This window comes from Piliocolobus tephrosceles, chromosome 8, assembly GCF_002776525.5.
Source record: "Piliocolobus tephrosceles isolate RC106 chromosome 8, ASM277652v3, whole genome shotgun sequence".
Lineage (NCBI taxonomy): Eukaryota > Metazoa > Chordata > Mammalia > Primates > Cercopithecidae > Piliocolobus > Piliocolobus tephrosceles.
This window is the reverse complement of record NC_045441.1, coordinates 127,103,457-127,125,284: the sequence shown is the minus strand read 5'-3', so window position 1 is coordinate 127,125,284 and position 21,828 is coordinate 127,103,457. Positions and strand designations below refer to the sequence as shown.

The window sequence follows — 21,828 nt, the reverse complement described above, 5'->3', positions numbered from 1 at the left end:
GTCGCTATTTCATTGGCTGTACCCTTTCAGACGCCCCTTTCCCATTAGTCAAGCCTCCAGTCCATCACTTCCGGACTCAAGCCCTCTAGAGGAGTTCCTCGGTGACGTCACAGACACTCCTTGGCTACTTTCCAAGGCGTGGGCGGAGACTTCCCGCGGCCTCTGCCTTTGGGGGGCGGGACAAGACCGAGAGTGAGACTTCTGATTGGATCTGTTGGGCAAGACGGATATCCGATTGGTCAAGCCTGGGAGGGAGGTGCGGCCGCAGCTGGGTCCTGGAGCAGAGCGTAGGAGCCCTGGGGTGTCTCAAAGTTTGTGTCTGGAGCGGTAGCGGCAAGTGGGCTTGCGGCGAAGGGATTTTCCTGGGATGAGAGTGGGTCTCCTGCCTTCATTTGGGATGCACATCCCGCTTTAGCCCCGGCAGCCTTTGGTCCGGCCCGTGTCCCTGGGGATTCTCGATCTCCGAGAACACCGGACGGGAGCGCTTGGCCATCCTCTCTCCGGCAGAAGAGCAGACGTTTGCCTTCCAAGTGCAAAACTACACACACGCGCGCGCACACGCGGAGAGAGAGGAACCTCGCCGGTCCGAGGCAGCTCTGCGCGTCCCCTCTGCGCTTAGCATCCTCGGCCCAGCGCGGCCCGCACCGTCATGGAGGTGCTGGAGAGCGGGGAGCAGGGCGTGCTGCAGTGGGACCGCAAGCTGAGCGAGCTGTCAGAGCCCGGGGATGGCGAGGCCCTCATGTACCACACGGTGAGGACCCGGCGGGCGGGGCAGGAGGGCTTTCAAAGCGGGGAAGTGTTGTCACGCGAGGAGCAGCTGGAGTCCTGGGACCCGGGAAGGCAGGGTTTGGGGCAGGGCATGGCCAGAGTCAAGAGGTCCTGGGCGAGGTGTACTTTAATGTCTGAGTGGTGAAGGAGGGCAGCTGGCCCCCTTGCGCTTCTTATGAGAGTAATGCCACTTTGTATTCCTTTAACAATTCATGCTTTTTTCCCTGAGGCTTTTTCCATCTGTAACATCATTTGCTGTTGCTAACAGTACTGTAATGCGGAAGGAGTGTGTGTTTTGAGAATAACATGCCTCCGCCTAGTTTGCTATTGATTTTTTTTTTTTTTTTTTTTGAGGGTTTCAAAAACTGGACAAGATTGAGTAGCATTTCCTTTTCATCTGTCTCGTATTCTCTCCTCTCTCCCTCCCTCTTCTTTCATATTTATGTTTTAAAAAGTACACGTGAGTGTGTGTGCGTGTGTGTGTGTTGAAAGGGCTCACCTACGTTAAGGAGAAAGGCCGCTTTATTTGCCTTCTTAAACTGTACTACCAAGAAGTCTGCTTCCTCCCTCTTCAGAGGGAAAACCAGCAGAGGAGTATGGAAAATCTGAGACAGTTGCATATTTAAGAAAGGCTCTGGGGAAGGTGGGACAGCTCAGCAGTTGCTTGTTCACTCTTATACTAATGCCTCAGAGATCTCTTTAGGGGTTAAGCTGTCTCAGAGCACGCACATTTCTTTTAAAGTTTTTAATGTCAACTTTTTGGTATTAAGTTTGCAAAATGGTATTTTGTTTCCAATAGCCAGTACTGATCATAGAACTTTATGCGAGATCTCTTTGTTTGATTCTTATCCATGCAGACGTTTGTAATGGTGGTGGGGCTGGGGTGAGGGGGAACACTAATGAGAAAACCACTAGAGGCTTGGCTGCTTCCCCTTCACGCTTTTTTAATGGGGTCAGTACCAGGATATTTGAAACTTCTGCAAAATGGCCTGCAGGCTCCACCTCTTTGGCCTTTGCCTCCGGCTGACGTTATTTTGGGACAAGGAATGAGGGCCTCCCTGCTGATTCCCACCAAAGTATTTGTGGTGGCTGAGAGTGGCTTGTTTAAAAAAAATGCGGAGTGCAGGGCTGAGAGGGAGTGGTAGTTCATGCTGGGGCAAAAGCCAGATGTTCAGTGTGATCTTCTGGGCTTTGCTTGCTGAGCCTGTCCTGGGGACACCATGCGGGCAGCATGGGGGTTGGGGTCCCAGATGTGCTTCCTGTCCTCAGTAAAGAACTTGGAGTATGTTGGTCCTCAGATATGTTTTGATGATTGGGTGCTCCAGGAGTTTCTACTGACAGGCTACATTTTACCCATATGCAGAGGGGCAGCCCTTCTCTTTTGTTCTTAAAGTATCAATCTTTTGCTGTGACAGTGTCTCATCCAACAGCTGCAATGCTACAGCTAGGGGGTTGTCTTCCAGCTGGTGGGATGAATTAGGCCCAGGCGTCTACCTTGCTGTTGTTTGACCCCGTAGCTTGCATTTGTGAGTACACAGGGAAGGGTGCGAGATGCTACCTGTGACTGTGGCATTCACTCCAGGAAGAACTGCTTGGACTGGCTCTAACTAACATCTTTATGCACAGTTTCGGGGAGTAGAGACCTTACATTTGCTTTGATATTAACAGCCCAGTTTTTCTGTCATTGTGATAAAGCAGGAATGTGTGATTATTTTTCTTTTAATTCTATTTTTAAAAAATGCTTATTATGTCCTCCACTTAGGTACATGTCTGTTGTGAACAGCTCATTGCTATAAAATGCTACTTATCATTGCTGCAAGTCAGTGCAACAAACTGTGCATATGAATTACTGTTGAAAGAGGTATTGGTGTAGCAGTACAGATGATTGGGTTATATTTCTCTCAAACTAAGGGACTTTTGGAAGAGGTGGGGAGATAGATAACTTTCCCATCTGTTTCCTGAACTCTGTTAGATATCCAGGGGCAGAGCTGTTTGTTACTCCAGCTGAATCTTTATGTGGAAAAAGGATGGCCTGATTATGCATTCAGTCAAAGAGATATTTGTTCTTTCGATTAGTATTTGTGGAATATATAAAGCACTTGGGAACATGAGTGAACAGAAGCAGACAAAAATCTCTGACCTCTAGAAGCTCATATTCGCGCGCGCGCGTGTGGGGTGTGTGTGTGTGTGTGTGTGTGTGTGTGTGTGTGCGCGTGTAGGGGAACATAACCAATAAACATAATAAAGAAGTGATTATATTGGATGAAATAAATGCTATGGAAAACGTATAAGCAGAACAAGGTGAGGGGGATAGAGAACACAGGGTGGAAGAAGAGCAAAGTATGGGATTGAACTGAGGGATCAGAGCAAGCTTCCCATAGAAAATGGATCTGAACAAAGATTGGAAGGAGGTAAGAGTGTTAGCCCAGCAGGATGAAAAACTAGAGCAAAGGCCTGAGGTAGGTGTGCATTTTCATGAGCCTGTGTTAATATCGTGTATTTTAGATTACTCATTTTGGTGAGTTACTTGTCTTATAAACTCCGGGTGCTTCTGAGACACCAGTGCCTGTTTTTGGAATGATTTAGTAGAACTTTCCAAGTGGAGGAGAGCCTGAGGGGAGGGTGAGGTGCGAGTGTGGTAAGAGATGATGACAGCTGCCATCTATTGAGTGTTTATCATCTGAAAGGCAGGGCTGACCTCATGGCCTGCCACCCATGCAGTGCCACGGGGTCCACACTTGGTTTGATGCTCTGCTGTCACCATCTTGAAAATCCGAATTCTTTTTGAACAGGGGACCTTACATTTTCATTTTGCACTGGGTTTCACATTTACGTAGCTGGTCCTGCTGAAAGACATTGTGTCTAGTGCTTTACAAAAATTATGCTATTTAACCCTTGTAATGACCCAACGAAATGAGCCGTTTTTATTACTTTTATTTTACATATGAGAAAAATGAGGCTTAGTGAGTTTAAGCCACTTGGCTCAGTTCCCACAGCTATTTAGTGATAGAACCGGGATTCAAACCTGTTGTCTGCCTGCCTCCAAGTACTTGCCCATCAGGCTGTCTGAATGAAGAATCCTGACTTAAGGAGAAGGAACTGAGTAAGAGGTTGGAAGAGAATGATTGGAATATAGGAACTGCTGAGCCTGAAAGCAGCTAATGTTTAAATGAGGCTGACAGTGGCAGCCACCAAGCCTTCCTAGTGAGATCACTTTTGTTGCTCTTACTAGGGATTTAGTTACTACATGCATGATTGCTAATGCTCTGTTTTAGCAAACCTGTCACATACTTGATTTAAACAATTTAGAATGTTCAAGTTTGTTGCCCAAGGCTGAGATTATAATGTTTCTCAGGAGCCTTCTGTTAGCCATTAGGAGCAGTGTTTGGTTTTGTTTTGTTTTTTTCCATTTGGTTAGTTATGAAGACATCTTGGTCTACAAGGACAAGGGCAGAGAGGTTCAAAGTGTACAAAATAATGAAGCATATGGATAGGGCAAAGGTGGATTGATCATTAGATCCTGAACTGCTAAAACCCTGGGCTTCCCCCTGAAGCTTAAAAAATTGTTTCCATACAGATGATGAAATGTTATTTTAATTCAATGAGTACTGATTTTAGGAAAACTGTTGCTTCAAGATGGAATACAGGCTAAAATTGGTTCAGAAAAGATGGCAGATCTAAAAGTCAGGAGAATATCTCTTGGGATTTGGTACCACCGTAAGAAGAAACCTTGCCTCTTTCCCCACACCTGCCTGTATGTTGGACATTTCTGCCATTTGTATTGTATTGTATTCCTGTAAGATTCTCTGAAAATTACTTTCTGGGAATTATCTGTGCTTTTGTAGTTTATTTTTTACTTTTATTTTATTTTATATTTGAGATGGGTCTTTTTCTGTCACCCAGACTAGAGTGCAGTTGCCCAATCATGGCTCACTGCAAGCTTAACCTTCCAGGCTCAAGTGATCCTCCCACCTCAGCCTCCAGAGTAGCTGGAAGTATCAGTGTGTGCCACCATGCCTGGCTAATTTTTTTTTTCTTTTCTTTTTTTTTGGTAGAAATGGGATCTCAGTATGTTGCCCAGGCTGGTCTCCAACTCCTGGGTTTAAGGGACCCTCTTGCCTTGGTCTCCCAAAGTGCTGGGATTACAGGTGTGAGCCACTGTGCTCAGCCCCCTTTTGCAGTTTAAAGAGCAAAATAATCTATAAATTTTAAAATGTATTTTATATATGTATGAACTGTATCTGGAAGGATGCTCAAGAAATGGATAATTTTTGGGAAAGCGGCTTGGGGAAGTGGAAGTCAAGAGATGAAGGGAAGCATGTCTACGCACTACACCCGTTGGTACTATTCAAATTTTTATCCCTTGACTATGTCTAGAAAATGGAAGAAGTACAACTTGTGGGCACCATGTAAAACTGAACTAGAGGTAATTTTCAACCAAGTGTTCTTGGGGGGAAAAGGGAGCTTCAGTATATAGAATATATACTTCAGTATATAGCTTGAGTATATAGAAACTCAATGCCACTCAAGGTCAGTGGAGGCCTTGGATGAAGAACAGGAGAAGTGGGAAGACCCTGTGGAAAGAGGCTTTAGGGGGAGAGGTCGGCAGGGGGTTTGCCTATGATAAATGTCAAGATCTTGATAATGTTCTCTCTTTCTTCTATGTCAGTTTAGCCATCTGGAAAATAAAACAATTTTTGCAATTTTTGCCGTGATTATATCCTTTTAAAAAAGTGTATAATAAAAACTAAGTTTTTGTGAAAGTAACAACAGAAGTTCTGCTTGTTTAAAATGCAGAATTCCTATAAAGCCAAGTTACTTGTAAAATCATTTGCTGGTTATGCTACTACAGTTTTATATCTGGTTGGTTCTTCAGGTGAAAGTACTGGTCCCAGACAGTGGTAGGTAGGGAGTTGGGGGAATATCCGACCTGCCTGGTCCAGATGGAAAGGCCATCTGGCTTCCATGTCTTACTGAGTGCTGAAAAGGACTTGGCTGATCTCACAGACTGTGTGGTTTCCTGTTCCTCCTGCCTGGCCCAGAGACTGTATGATTTCAATGCGATCTTGAAGCTTTTGGTTTGATGTTCCACTTTGGAGTCAACTCTTAGGCTTGGCCCCACGCCAGGTTCTGAAGGGGGCCCGGGTCCTCGTTGGCTGAAAATGTCATTACTTATGATCACATGACCTCCACAAGCTGAATTAATGTGATGAGTTCTAATGGGAGACAGAATTGGGAAGTAAGTATAATTTTTCCAGACCCTTGGGGTACCTGTCAACATGCTCACCCCTTTTGTGTTCCCCTCCTTTCTCAGACTTCAAGTGTTCACTGTAATGTTCTCTTTCCAATTTCCTCACTTCAAATTTTGCTGTCAGGAAAGATTTGATAAGCTTACACTAGAAATTTAAGTATTAGTAAGATTTAACATGTTACCCCGAAATGGGCATTTATATTTAACAATAATTACTTCAGGTCAAAAGGGTGAATCTCTACTTGGAGAACCTAGGGCGATAGCTAGGTAGTAGTGGGGGACTATTTGGGGAATGGGAGAGGAACCCTCACTGGCCCTCCATTATTTCATAATGTGGCTCTTATTCATAAGGCAGCCTTGTTTATATGTTGCTAATTTGTATGTGATCTAAAGGATTTCCATTGGCTTAGCAAAAAATCTTTAACGGATGATTTTATTGTCTCTGAAATTGTTCTCATGGTAGTAACATTGGTCGGGAGGCCGTAGACATAGGCACAGTCCTGAAAGATGAGAGGGCAGTACAGAGTTTTATATTTGCCCTCCTTCTCGAAAGATCCCTGAGTTGTAGTGTTCAGTGGAAATAGGGATCTATGATGTGACATTGCTTTTGAAGGAGTTATAAGGTATAGAATCTAGATTAATAATTGAATTCATTACAATGCTTGTAGCTGGAAGTAACTGAAAATGGATTCAGATTGGCTCATATAGTAAGTAAATTATCTCATGTTGCAAGAGGTTTTTAAATAGAGCCCCTGGCCGGGCGGGTGGCTGACACCTGTAATCCCAGAACTTTAGGAGGCTGAGGCGGGTGGATCGCAAGGTCAGGAGTTCAAGACCAGCCTGGCCAAGGTGGTGAAACCCTGTCTCTACTAAAAATACAAAAATTAGCCAGGCGCTGTGGCAGGCGCCTGTAATCCCAGCTACTTGGGAGGCTGAGGCAGGAGAATCGCTTGAACTTGAGAGAGAGGTTGCAGTAAGCCAAGATCATGCCACTGCACTCCAGCCTAGGTGACAGAGTGAGACTCTGTCTCAAACAAACAAACAAACAAAAAACAAATAGAGCTCCTTGTTTGGCTGATTCAGCAGTTGCTCAGTGTCCCCATGGACCTTGGTTCCAGCCATGTGCAGCTTTCATCCTCAGGTTGGATGTGCGATAGACACAGGAGTTACAGGTGTTATGTTCAAAATGACAACCTCCAGAGGAAGAAGAGAGGTTGTCTCTTTCTTGTGTCCCGTTTTTAGAATGGAAGAAACTTTTCTTAGTAGCCCACTAGCTTCTTTTTCTTAAAGCTTTATTGGTAAGGATTGGGCCACATGACCATTCTTAAGCCAGTGGCTGGAAAGGAGAATGGGATTTATGTAATCAGCTTGATTAATCATATGGGGATGGAAGAGGTATTGGAGACTCAACCAGCATGACCATTGGGATCATTAGTAAAACAGTCTGAGTTAACAATTCTTACCTTAGTCAAAAGGTATGTTTCTTTTCTCATGAACCTGGGCTAACAACTAGAAAATTTAAAATTCACAGTAATTTGCCCTGGGCGCAAAACAGTAAACCCAAGTACTGGGCCATTTGCAAAGTTCTTTTGTTTTTTGTTTTTAAATGGAGACAGGGTCTCCTTATGTTGCCTAGGCTCAAGGAATCCTCTGCCTCGGCCTCCCAAAGTGCTAGGATTATAGGCATGAGCCATCATGTCCGGCCCAGCGAAGTTCTAAGAATGTTATTTAGCTATGCTACCAGTGCCCAGTGAAGGAAGACTATAAATGTAGAAATAGCCTCTTGAAAGTGCAGGCAAAGGCTATTCAGGGAGGGGTGGGAGTCAGAAGGAGATTATGGCTATGTCTTGACTCACTAACTAGGAGATGTAGAATTAACTGTATTATCTGGACTCTTGGCAGCAGAGTAGAATACCAGGGCTGGAGGTAGCTAGCTGAGCCTGTAATCATGCTTACCATGCAGGACAAGAATGATTTGTTCTGTTTGGGATCGACAGCAGGTAGAAAGCTAAATGCCATTTTTCAAATAAGCTATTTTTCCAGTTGCATATGGTTGTTCAAATATTGATGAGGCCACATGTGCCTGTCTGCAGCTTAAACTGCTGGCCTCAGCCTGACATGGCTCCACCCTGTCTGGTGCCTCTCTTGGGGCAAATAGCCTTAAGCCTTAGCTGGGCATTTGGTAGGGTTGAGGCCTATGGTTGCAGGGCATCTGAATTGTTCAAGTGAGTGATCTCATGAATGAGGGAGTGCTGCCCATGTTTTCTGCCCCTGTGGAATCAGGATGGAAAGGAAATGATGAGACCCACTGTCTCTGGATCAACCTTGAGCCTATTTCTCCTTTTCCCTGCTCAGTAGATGCTCTCTGGCCCTTCCCAATGAAGTGCTAAGTGATCTTGATTTTTCCCTGAATCAAAATGTATAGGTTATTCATGAGGCACATGGGAGAAGACGGGCCATTTTATCTATGGGGAATGTGAGACATAGAGCAGTAGAGAGATTTGCTCAGCACAAGTTCCTTGAGGACAGGAGACATGACTGTCTCTTCTGTACCCTCATGGTCCTTAGTCAAGTGCAGGATGCCCGGAGAATTGTAAGTGCTTGATGCATAGTTAAGTAGAGTGAGGCAGTCCTGGAAAATGGATAAGCTGGGTGGCTCTGGCCTCTTTTTATATATTTTTAAAACTCTGGGCAGGACGTGGTGGCCCATGCTTGTAATCCCAGCACTTTCAGAGGCTGAGGCAGGAGGATCGCTTGAGCCCAGGAGGTTGAGTTTACAGTGAGCTATGATCACGCCACTACACTCCGGATTGGGCAACAGAGCGAGACCCTGTCTCAAAATAAATAAATGAACAAACAAATGAATTCTGGATTCTTGTAAATGGTTTTGCAAATGTGAAAATTCAGTATAATAGTGACTTGGGTAATTCAGTGTCGATATCTTTTCTTGTTTTGATTAGAGAACAAGATGGGCATGGGGTGACTGAGTGACAGTCCCTGTTTCCAATGGGAGTTGAGTTGATGGCATAGTGGAAAGGGTGGGCTCTCAAGGCAGACCATTTTGGTGTTGAGGGACATAGGCTCTCTGGTGACCTTGGGTACATTACTTCACCTATGGGGATTTCAGTTTCTTTGCATGTCACTGCCTGACCCATAATAAAAGTACTTTTCCAATCTATCCCCTAAACACATGTCTTCTCTTTGGGAACGAAGTGTCCCAACCTTGGGAGTCTGACATCATTCAGAAAGGGGAGAGAGCCTGTCATTATTCTCTCTCATGCATCTTTATTTCCTCTCCTCTTCTGCTGTAAACACAGGCCTCTGCCTTGAACACATGTTTGCCAGATGCTCCCTCTTACTCATTTCTTTTCTCTTGTTTACTGCCAGGTTTTCTCAAGTGCCTGGTCACCAGCTATGGCCTCCATTTCCTTAGTCTCTACCCTGTATCCTCTGCCCCCTGGGTCCTACTGCTCAACCTCTCCCTAGCTGCTAAGTCCAGTAGTCATTTCTCTGTCCTTACCTGCAGGGCCTCATGGGATTATTTGGCAATACTGACCACAGGATTGCCTCATAACTCGTTTTTGCTTTGGCTTCCATGACACTCTGACAAGCTTAGTTCTTCCTCCTCTGGCTTCCATACCACCTGTTAAATGTGAGTGTTTGGTACTTGGCCTTCTCTTCTCTCTGTATGTTCCCCTGGCCTCCGCTACAAACTTCGGTGCAACTGGTTCTCAGTTTTTTATACTTGCTATTTGTCTTTTGATGAAAAGCAGATCTTTGGAGTCTGACTCAAACCTGCTAGGTCCACCTGAACAGCAGAACAGCTCTGGCTGGGTAACCCTTGAATTTTCATATGTTTCTTGATGTGTTTCAAAGAAGAGCTGGGACGTTGAACCCTCTTATCGCTGCACCCATTTATCTCAGGGAATGTTTAGCGACTCAGCTCTCTTGCAGTGTAAACCCAAGAGGAGCTCATGGGTCATTCCTGGGATTCAGCTGCTTCTACAGTCATTGTCACTCATTAGAGACAGGCTCTGTTTTGCTTGTACTTTGGCTTGGGAAACCCTCTGTGGCATCCTGTGGGGGTAGGTCTAATCTTTTCGACTGTGTGGAAGGCCAATTCAAAAGTGAGACATAACTTTTTAGATCACGTACAATATTTTCCTCTTGTGTGTGTAGCAGCTCTGGGGCTCAGCTACAGTTGCCTCATGTTGAATTGCCTGCTTTTGAGTTGCTCTGTTCTGGTGTAGGTGTCTGATACTACTTTGGGGATTTTTTTTTTTTTTTTTTTGTGAGACGGAGTCTGGCTCTGTCGCCCGGGCTGGAGTGCAGTGGCCGGATCTCAGCTCACTGCAAGCTCCGCCTCCCGGGTTTACACCATTCTCCTGCCTCAGCCTCCCCAGTAGCTGGGACTACAGGCGCCCGCCACCTCGCCCGGCTAGTTTTTTGTATTTTTTTTTTAGTAGAGACGGGGTTTCACCGTGTTAGCCAGGATGGTCTTGATCTCCTGACCTTGTAATCCGCCCGTCTCGGCCTCCCAAAGTGCCGGGATTACAGGGGGGATTTTTTTTAAAGAAATGAGATGGGTTATTCTGAACCATCCATATTTTAATGCCTGATTCTTGTTAGAATCAATGGTAGTTCTTGGAAGAGAGTTTTTCTTTGGAGGATAAAGCCTTTTTTTTTTTTTTGAGACAAGAGTCTTGCTCTATTGCCCAGGCTAGAGTGCAGTGGCATGATCTTGGCTCACTGCAACCTCCACATCCCGGGTTCAAGCGATTCTTGTGCCTTAGCCTCCCGAATAGCTGGGATTACAGGTGCCCACCACCACGCCTGGCTAAGTTTTTGTATTTTTAGTAAAGGCAGAGTTTCGCCATGTTGGCCAGGCTAGTCTGAAACTCCTAGCCTCAAGTGATCCACCCGCCTTGGCCTCCCAAAATGCTGGGATTCCAGGCGTGAGCCACTGCGCTCGGCCATGCCTTTTGATGTATGAACTCATCACAGTACAATTTACTTCATATCTTTGGTGATCACTTTGTAATTTCTACATTTTTGTTACATGATCTCAAAATCCCAAAGGTATTACGTGTGTTATGCCCCTACCACTTAAAATTCTTTAAAAAATAAGCTATTTAAGGATGGGCGTGGTGGCTCACGCCTGTAATCCCAGCACTTTGGGAGGCTGGGGCTGGCGGATCACGAGGTCAGGAGATCGAGACCATCCTGGCTGACATGGTGAAACTCCGTGTCTACTGAAAATACAAAAAAAAAAAAAAAAAATTAGCTGAGCGTGGTAGTGGGCACCTGTAGTTCCAGCTACTCAAGAGGCTGAGGGAGGAGAATGGCATGAACCCGGGAGGCGGAGCTTGCTATGAACCAAGATCGCGCCACTGCACTGGGAGACAGCAAGACTCAGTCTCAAAAAAACAAAACAAAAAAAAAGCAAACAAACAAAAAACTATTTAAAACAACAACAGCGACGACGACAGCAGCACCAGCAGCATTCAGTGGATTTTGTATTTCATTTGGGCAATTCAACTGGCAGGTGTAGTTTTGCATTTTGTGGTCTCTGTTTTCTGACTTAAAACTTTAAGTGAAACCCAGACAAAATAAAGAATGGAAAAACAGAGAGACACAGGGGTAGGAAACTTTTTTTTAACATTAGAAAAAAAATCTCTTCAGACTCCTTGGCATATAAAAGGAGTCTGGGGAAAAAAAAATTTTGCAAACAGTTTCCCAGTTGTCTGAGTGGAAAATCCTGGTTTTTCACATTTCATATCTTGGAAACGTCTGAATAGTTTTTGTTTAAAGGGAAATTCCTTTTGGCTGAGAAAGAGCTTGCAGGATTCAAACTGATAGGGTGACGTTTTTAGAAAACTTGGAGGAAATAGGATTTGTGATGAAAATGCTTTCTTAGTGGCCAATTGTGTTAAAACGAAATTTAAATCCAAGGTTACCAATCACAGAGTTTTAAAGGTTCAGCCATTAACTCCTTCCTTCCCCTCGCATCCTGTGTGCCTGCATCCTGGGGAAACCTCTCACATAGCTGGTCCTTCCTCCAATTCGAGGAACTTAACGAGCTGCTTGTCTAAACATGTGCATGTTCTAGGCAGGGGATAAACATTCTTGACCTGTGGCTTTCCAAGTAGAGTAGGAAGGAAGATGTATAAACACATTGAATTATAAGTCATTAAATGCCTGATAAATGTTTTGCGTGAGAGCTGTGTTCAAAGTATATCTGTAGCAAAGAGGATGGAATGACAAATCTGAAGGGGGTGAAGAGTTGGGGAGCACTTCATGGAGGAACAAGTGATATTTACAAAGGGTTCTGAAGTATGCATAGGAGTTCACCAGGCAGTGGGAACAGCAGGTACAGAATAGGAACTTGTAAAAAGTCATAACTGATCCTGGGAATCTGAAGTCATTTTATGTAGTTTGAGAGTAGGGTGCTCTATGGGGAGTCTTGGGAGATATCACAAGATCATGAGAGGTTTGGTGTTTGGCAAATGACTTGGACATTCTTTTGTAAGCAGGAAGGTGGGAGGCTTTTAACAAGAGAGACCGGACAGGAGCAGAAAGGATGAAAGGATGGACTGGACGGCAGAATTGATAGTGGCAACTTGATGTTCTGGCTGGCTATTTCATCCATGAAGTAGAACAGGATGCCATGAGGGCCTGAACCCAACAGGGAGGAGTAGATGAATTCAAGAGAGGATAGGGGAGGCTAGACTGGAGATGTGATTATAGGGCATGAGGGCTATGGGAGACTTCTTGTTTTCTGGCTTGGCAGGCTGAGTTGACAGTGTTGCCATTGACCTCAAATGGGAATATTTGGAGGGAGGGTGAGTTTGGCAGGAAAGATAATGAGTTCACTTTCAGGCACAGTAATTCTGATGTACTTGCAGAACATTCACAGGAGCGACACCTAAAAGGCATTTGGAAACTTGGGTCTGGAGTTCTGGAGAAATGTCTGGACTGGAGATGTAGATTTGGGTGTTAGGATCCTGGTGAGGGATTAGTGAAGCCAATAATCCATATAAGATAGTCCAGAAAGGTTAGAGTGAGAGGAAGGCGTGTGAGAGAAGGGCTGAGTGTGGAACCCTGGGGGCACCAGAAGGATTGGCCAGGGAGAAGACCCTATAGATAGAACCCAGAAAGAATAATAGTAATAAAAAAAAGTGGAGAAAAGCCAGGAAAATTCCATCATAGGCTCCAAAATAGGGGAGAGTTGCTACAGAGTGGTCAGTACAAATAAGGGTTGAGTGTGCTATTCAGCTGACCGCTGAGTCCCCCAAGGACTTACTAGGATGTTAGCTCAGGGTGGTGTCTGTGTCTCTGCAGCCACAGGTCTTCTCTGTAGCAGACCTGTGTGCATGGGATGTGGCATTCTGCTGGGAAGGAGAGGCCTGGTTTCCAGGTGACAGCACGAACTGCAGAAGGCCAGGAAGTCAGAGTAAATGGACAAAGTGTAGAACACAGCACTGCCTTTTTGGATTTTTTTGGAACAAGATTAATATCAGTCCTCAAAATTGGCATTGGAGACCATCACTGGTTCATTGGTGCCTGTGTAGTTTTATGAGGGTCCTTTCTTTCTCTCTTTCTTCTTTCTTTCTCCCTTCCCTTCTCTTCTACCTTCCTTCCTTTTTTTCCTTCCTTCCTTCTGTCTCTGTTTCTCTTGCTTTCTTTCTGTGTTGCCCAGGCTGATCTCGAACTCCTGAGCTCAAGCCATCCTGCTCCCTCCACCTCTCAGGAAAAGTGTTGGGATTATGGGCATGAGCCACTGAGCCTGGCCTCTGAGGGTCCTTTCTTCATTCTTCTCTCCAGATAAGTCCATCTATATCTAGATGTCCTTCCCATCGGCTGGATGGAGTTTGTGCCTGTGTCTGTTTTGTGACTGTGTCATTTGCAGTTCTCAGTTTCGGGGCTTTGCAAAAGGATAGTCTACGTACTCATTATAACTATTCCAGAGTGTTGGGATTCACCACATGACTCCAAGGTGTGAGTCTTTTCCTCTCGGATCCACTGAATGCCGAAGATGAGTTTGATCACAGAGGCATCAACAATATTCAAGTGGTAGAAACTTGAATAGAAATAGAAACAAGCCCTAATTGGTTCCATTTTTCTATGACATAAGGACAGGTGAGGACAAATGACTTTGTAATAAGAATATGAATCTGTAGAAGGAACATTAAGTAAATAATTGTAGCTTCAAAGAAAATGAACAGCTGCTAGCAATGCCCAGGTTTTAGGACCCGCAAAGGCGCTCTGGCTGGACACATTCCTGCTCCCTTCCTGTGCCTCCCATGTGCGGTGGCTGGATTCTGGATTCTGCCCTTGCACTCTGCTTCACTGAATCTCTGTTCCTGTCATGGCCCTCGGGCCTCCCAGGGACATGAGGAACAGGGGTGGGAGGAGGAAGCCCTTCAGCTGGGCCTGAGGTCGGGCATGTGAGTACTGAAGACAGAGGTGGGTGGAGAGGAGGGAGAATTCTGCCTCGACCGCACAGGGAGGAAGGGGCCACCTTTCACAGCCCAGAGCAGAGCAGGCTCTTGGAAGGAGACACGGAGTTTACGATTCACTCCACAGTTTAGCTCTATGGTGAATTAAGTGGGTTTCTGAGGCCTGACTGGGAAACAGATGATTTTTTTTAATCACGTTATGTCAATAAGAAAATGTCTTGTGAGTTTGAACCACCTGTGTTAAAAACTTTTAACAAAAGATGGAGAAAGGTATGGTGGCTTACGCCTATAGTCCCAGCTACTTGCGGGAGACTGGGGTGGGAGGATCGCCTGAGCCCAGGAGGTTGAGGCTGCAGTGAGCCATGGTTGTGCCACCGTACACCACCCTGGACAACAGAGCCAGATCCTGTCTCTCCAAAAACAGAAAGCATTTTAGAGCAGTTTTATGTTCACAGCAAAATTGAGCAGAAATACAAAAAGTTCCCATTTATCTCTTGTCCCCCTCAACACACAAAACCTGTCCCACCATCCACGTCCTGCTATTACAGACTTTTGGCATGTGAATTCATAAGCTGGGGTCACCTGGGGCAGCTTTTGATTTTAACTTAATTTTTTAAGATTAGTCACAGATAAGCCTCCCTTTGTAGTCTAGCAAGAAGCCAGATTGGCCACAAGAGCCTTGAACACCAAAGGTTGTATCTTGTTTTTTGTTTTTTGCTACTGAAAACTTATTCAAACGATGAGGCACATACCTATAGATTTCAGTACCATTAAAAAGTCAAACTGTGGTGCCACATTTCCCTCCCTCTCTCCATTTAGAGATGACTTAGGCAGTAGATGTTATTCTTTGAAAAGAGATGGGATCTAGTGAGGAAACAGTATATATGTTTTGTAACCAAAGAACCTGACTCCGATCCTCGTAGTTTTGACTTTTAACTTCCTATCCCTGAATGGTATTCATTTCTGAGGCACTGCCAGGAATTGTTTTTCTGGTTCTGCTCTGGGTTTGCAAGCTTGCTCTCCAGGCTCTCCTGCAGCCCGTGACCCATGCTGGAGCCGCTGGGAGAGCTAGGGCAGTGGGCTGAGGAGGCCAAGGCCCAAACCAGCTGCAGGCAAACAGCTGCAGCACAGCTATGATGATATCTGCATGGTGCAGTGTGGTCGCCCTTGGGCTTGGGGCATCATGTTCTAACTAAGGCACCCAGTGACCCTGGCAATCTTCACAGATGTGTTTTCTTGTGTGGTAAGAGAGGGGCAGAAACGTAGCTGCCAAAAAACCATTTGGTTTCTCAGCTGTGTTTACAAGCTGAGGAACACGAGGCACGTCGAAACCTAGTGTTTCATTTTGACTGAAATACAGACTTCTAGGAAGACACTGAAATGAGGGTGGGATGGCTGGGTGGATGGAGCGTGAGGAAGTTTCAGCTTCTTACTCCTACCCTCCTAGTTTCAGTGGTGGGGTTCTGAATGTCTTCTTGTCTGCAGATTGCTCAACCTCTGGAAAAGTCAGCTGGTAGAAGGAGCAGGGATTTTGCAGTCAGCACAACTGCATAGCCCTTATCACCACTGGCAAATGATTTCTTTAGTGCCCCTGAGCCCTGCTGACATGGCACTCATGGAAAATGATGATATCCACATGGTGCTGTGTGTCAGAGTAACGGATGAGGCTAATCATCGTGCGTGGATTCCATCTCAGGGGTGCAGTCACTCCAGCCTCTGCTGCTCTCTTGCCCTCCTTCCCAGGCCCATGGAGTAGGGCACTCCCTGGTATACCTGTTGGGAAGCCCTGATAAGTGAGCCTGTCTGTTTTCTTCTCTAACAAAATGGAAACACCGTGAAAGCAGAGACTTTGTTTTATGCACTGCTGTTTATCCCCAGCTAACAGAACAGTGCTGGGCGCATGGTAGGTGTCCAGTAAAATGTTTGGTGAATGAATGGATGAACAAGCGAATGAGTCTAGCCTTACAATCTGGTTCTGGCTCTCCCTACACCGAGCACCTTTCTGAGACTGTTTCACAAGGCCATGGTGGAGGAAGATAAATGACATGACATGAGTAAAGTGTCACTATGTCTGGTATATGGCCACTAGATGGGTGATATTAGGTTCCTTTCCTCCATTTTTTTTTTCTCTAATAATTTCTGAGAGGCCTAGGAAGAAGAAAATTTTTGCTGCATTCTGAACTCATGGAGAACATGAATAAATAGAATAAGACCTCTGAATTGTGGCCTAATTGTGAAAATGTATTTAGGGAAAAAGACCTGAAATATTTCTTCAATTCTTAGACCTGAGTCCTCTTAGGTTCAATGCCTGGTATTGATTTGCATGACCTGAATTAACACTTCAAATTTTCAGGCACCTGCTTCTGAGGAACTGAAAATTTTTTGGTCAGTTTTGAGGGGGTGGGTTGGTGGCAGGTGTTAGCACTCTTTGAGTTACAAGAGGGAAGACAAGAAGGGGACAGCTTGTTCCATGCCCTTGCCATTTCCTGAAGCACCATCTATCACTGGACATTGAGGTCACTTATATTATTTTTTCCGAATGAAAATAGTTTTTCTGAGGCTGATTGTGACCTGTTTAGGAGTCTATTTACAGCAGGAAAGTGAGTAAGGGACAGCAGGATGGCACTGAGCAGCCCTGGTGGGGCTGCTGCCTGTAGCATCAGGGACCAGCTGAAGTGCTCTCCATCCATGAGGCCTGGGGCTTCCTGGCAGAGCACCTTTGGAGTGCTGTTGATACACTGCAGCAAAGGCATTTAAGCCACGTGCTCTCTCCAACCCCTGTCCTGAACTGCATCTAGCCTTGGCTGTTCCCAAGCAGTTGATGTATATATTGTTGAGTGAGAGAACCTCTCTGAGTCCTGCTTTCTCGGGAATCAGGTTCTAAGTTGCTCTCCCGTGCCTTCCTTTTATCTGGACCCACCAGGATTTTATCAAACAGAGGTTATATGGAGATTCTGACATGTGAATGGGCCCCCTTCCTCCTTTTCATGTCTTATTATTACTTTGGCAATTTCGGTAGGTCTTTGAAGAGGGAGCTGACCAAAACCTGTGCCCAAATCTCAATCTGTCTTGGAAGTTAAGTTACACATTTGTATTGTAAGCAAAAGCAAAAGAAAAGAAACAAAACCCCCAACTCCCCACAGAACTCATTGCTGATAATGGAGTTCAATGAGAAAGAAAGAAAATCTTAGCTATTGAGGCCAACAAGCTTTAACCTGATGGTTCTTCTCTATTGGGCTATGTTACTATAAAAGAGTTTGCAATTTGGGAGACTTCGAGACCTTTGATCTTTCATGAGACGTAGACTCCTTTCATGGAGAAGTTTGTTCTTTGGTATTTGCTAACTGAAAGAAAAGTATCCTGGTAGGTAAATGTTTTCTTCCCCCCATAGCTTTTTTTGAGGAACTATTCCTTGAGCCAAGTTTGCTTTTAGAAAAACCAAACAAAAAGCTGCAGCAGCAACAAAATAACAAGAATAAAAGTATGAAGATGACAAGCTTATCTGTCCCTTGGCTTTAGCATTTGGTAATTTAAACATGTAAGGGCCTATTTATCTCGTGCACTGAACAGTCTTGAGCTAGGCCTTCCAGGGCTAGTGTAGTGCTTGATCAGGGCCAATGGGGCCCCTCCGTGAGGCTGTTTGTCACCTTTGTCCTCATGACTACAAGATGACTGTTTCACTTCCAGCCTGTCATCAGCCTCACTGGTGGAAGAAAGTGGCAGGGCAAAGCAGAAAGGGTAGTACCTATATTAGGACAAGCCGGGGCTTTCTCTGAGGCCTCCAGCAGAATTCCCTTAGATTTCACTGGCCATCTCTAGCCGCAGGAGAGGCCAGGAAGCTGTGAGTGTGTTAGCTTAATACTTGCCACCCTGAATAAAATTGGTGTCTGATAGTAAGGAGGACGGGCAGGATGGATATTGAGTGGTCAAGCAGTAGTGTCCACCACATCCCAAAATAACGTTTTCCCAAATTTATAGAATGCAGGGTCTGGTCGGGACCTGTGAGATGGCTGAGAATGACGCCTGCATCTCATAGATAAAGGAACTACTTTATTTCCTTCTACTTCTACTCAGCGTGCCAAAAACCTCAGTGGCACTTTTTGGCACTTCTGGGTGTGGCTGCTCTTCCCCTGATCCCTAAACTGTGCCTGGATTGTGAGTGGGCCGAGAAGTTCCTTCACTGGAGAGCAGAGTGGCTGGAAGCGGGCAGTGTGCGTATGGGAATCAAAAGGCCTGATTGTGCTTTCTCAGGAAAAGCAGCCGGCCAACAATAATGACTGGGCCGCCCCTGAGTGCAGAACCTGGAATCCAGCCTTCTGGAATGAAAAAGCCGTACAAGACTCAGTCCCTGCCCCTGAGGAGTGAAGGCCTAGCAGGGCGGACAGAACAACCACAGGGGAGAGATAAAGCAGAGAGGTGTGCGAACAATGAAGAAAGCCCATAGCAAATGGAGTGACCAGGCTGGGAAGGTGGCTTGGAGGAGCTGGCTTTGACTCAGAATTTGTAAAGGTCTATTATTTGGTGGCTCACAATGGTGTATTAAAATACTGATTGAGAGTCAGCAGCTTTGCCTGGTTGGAGCAATTTAACAACACCTGCCTGAAGCCTGCTGTGTTTTCTTTAGAAGAACAGCCTGAGTCAACAGTGCTTGTGGACTCCTTGATGGATGTAGAGGGAGTATTAAGTTAGCCAGATTTATTGGAACATGTCTAAAAGACCGCTAGCTCTGTACCAGCGTTTCCTCTGAACTTTCAGTCTCCATCCTCTCTTCCCTTCCCCACTGCCCGGGAGCTCTGATGTTGCATTTCTGCCCTTGCTTCTGCTGTTTGAGATTCCTTCTTCGAGGGCCCAGCCAGTCTCCTCTGTCCTGGGGCTGTGTGGTAGATAGTCCTCTGGAAGGCATTCACCGCCTTGTCATAGGGCCATGTGGTTGGTGGAGGGGGCAGAAATGGGGGGACTAGTGTTTTAGAGGCTCTTATGGCACACATGGGAACAGGTAGACTGTATTTTGGCATTGAGAGTATCTGGGCATATTAGTCTGCTCAGGCTGCTATAACAAAATACCACAGATGGGTGACTTAAACAACAGGCATTTATTTCTTATAGTTCTGGAGACTGGGAAGTCCAGGATCAAGGTGCTGTCTCATTCTGCTCCTGGTTGGGGCTCTCTTCCTGGCCTGCAGATGGCCACCTTCTCACTATGTCCTCATGTGGTAGAGAGAGCATCTTCTTTCTTCCTTTTTGCTATGTCCTCTTCTGATGAAGTTGCTAATCCCACCATGAGGGCACCATCCTTTCAGCCCATTTAACCCTCAGGCCCAGTCTCCAGATACTGTCACGTTGGTGGGTAGGGCTTCAGCATATGAATTTGCAGGTGTATTAGTCTGTTCTCATGCTGCTACTAAAGACATACCCAGGACTGGGTGATTTATAAAGGAAAGAGGTTTAAATGACTCACAGTTCCATATGGCTGGGGAGTCCTCACAGTCTTGGTGGAAGGTAGAAGGCACATCTTACATGGTGGCAGGCAAGAGACAGCTTGTGCAAGGGAACTCCTCCTTATACAACCATCAGATCTCATGAGACTCATTCACTATCACGAGAACGATACAGGAAAGACCCATCGCTGTGATTCAATGACTTCCCACCGGGTCTCTCCCATGACACATGGGAACTGTGGGAGCCACAATTCAAGATGAGATTTTGATGGGGACACAGCCAAATCACATTAGCAGGGGACACAATTCAACCCATAGCACTGGAGGTTAGCTAGAGTTTCATAAGGTTCCCAAGGACTCATGGTGGTGACCAGAGCAGTGTGTTTTCTTCTGAAAGAAACCTGTGAGAGTTGAAAACCTACAGACTGAAGGTTCTTAAGCTGAGCTCATGGCCTCAAGAGGGTCTGGGAATTTCCGGAAATGCCCTTCAGGGTATCGTATGTGTAGTGCATATGTGCATCTTTCATCACATTTTCAAAAGGTTTGCTTACCTGACAGTGGTAAAAGCTACTGTCCCAGAGACTGTACCTCTAAAGTAGAGGCTGAGAGGGAACAGGTCTGTGCAGTGATGTCCACCACCAGCATCCCGTGTGCACTGGCCAGGACCCCCACCTCATTGTGCAGCCCCATCCCTCCGGAGCATTCCAGAGAAGCTCTGTTCCCTCTTGCTGCTAGACACTAATTAGACCTTGACTGCTGGCAGGTGAGCTTACTGCCCAAGAACTAAAGAGAGAGAGCTCTTCCCCCAAAAGCTACCCTGTGCCTCTGTACTCAAAACCTAAGCCTTTGTTGACTTCTTTTACTCTTTATTTTTGGAGCAAACTCTATTTTTGGAGAATACATGAAATGAGTGGCCGTCTGACATCATAAACCAGAAAAACCACTGTGCTTATTAAAGACATTTCACAGTATGCTCAAGATTCGGACTCAAAGCAGACAACAGTAGAAGCTGGCTTTTCTGCCTCTCAATGGAGGGCTCTGGCCCCCACATTCATTCATCCCTGCTTGAGCTAAACCACTGCCTGCCCGGCTAACTGATCTCAAGAGCAGGGCTGGGACTCATGGGTATATATTTTTTGTCTGTGACTTTTTTCCTAGTTAATTTCTGTGGGATCTGGACTGTTTTCTAGCCCCATACTTATTTTTTTTCTCATTCTCTACTTCCTGGTTCTCCCACATGACTAATCCTTCTCTACACCCATGTTGAATTTTATTTGACTTCATTTGATATGTTTTCTCTAAGTCACTTCAGTCCTTTTTAAAACTTGGTAAACATGAATCCATTTTACAAGCATAGGCCCTCAGAGAATCTGGGTTTATCCTTAGGCTAGGTCACTGCTACCCCTGACCCCAAAGGACGCTGGAGGCCTTTGCCAATGCTCCACCTTCCCATTCTCCACGCAGGCTCCCTTTTCCTCCTCTCCTTTCTCTCCTTCTCTTTCCCTTTTTGTCTCCTTTGCTCTCCTCTTTCTTTTGTTCATGCAGGTCTTCCCCTCCTCCTCTGGGCTTTAACTCTGCCAGTGTTCCTAGAGCTTTGCTCAGCCCTGATAGATGTGAGGACCTGAACTCAGGGCTTGGGATCTTGTCTCAGGTGCTCCTACCTTATTGCAAGGACTCGGAGTCTTCAGCTGACCGTGCCATTCTGGAGGGTGTCACATTATTGGTGTGCATCGTTAAGAGTCTTTGGAGGGGATTTCTGTCTGGCATTTGGAAATTGCACAATTGACTTTGTAAATGTATGGAGTAGCTGGCGACAAAGGGGGGTCACGTTGTGGAGGAACAGGGACCAGTGCATCAATAAAGAGCAGGAGACGCAAAGAGAGGAGCTGGTCACTCTTAGAGATTAATGAGC

The 21,828-nt window shown here is 45.6% G+C and overlaps 1 protein-coding gene across 1 annotated transcript in view; it reads left to right on the top strand.

The window, feature by feature from the left end:
- Positions 1 to 267: 267 nt before the first annotated feature.
- Positions 268 to 21,828, top strand: part of CREB3L2 (cAMP responsive element binding protein 3 like 2) — a 129,666-nt gene continuing 108,105 nt past the window's right edge. The window contains exon 1 of the mRNA XM_023190040.2: positions 268 to 751. Within this exon, the coding sequence (XP_023045808.1) occupies positions 650 to 751 (102 nt within the window). The 5' untranslated portion in view covers positions 268 to 649. The remainder of the gene's footprint in view (positions 752 to 21,828) is intronic.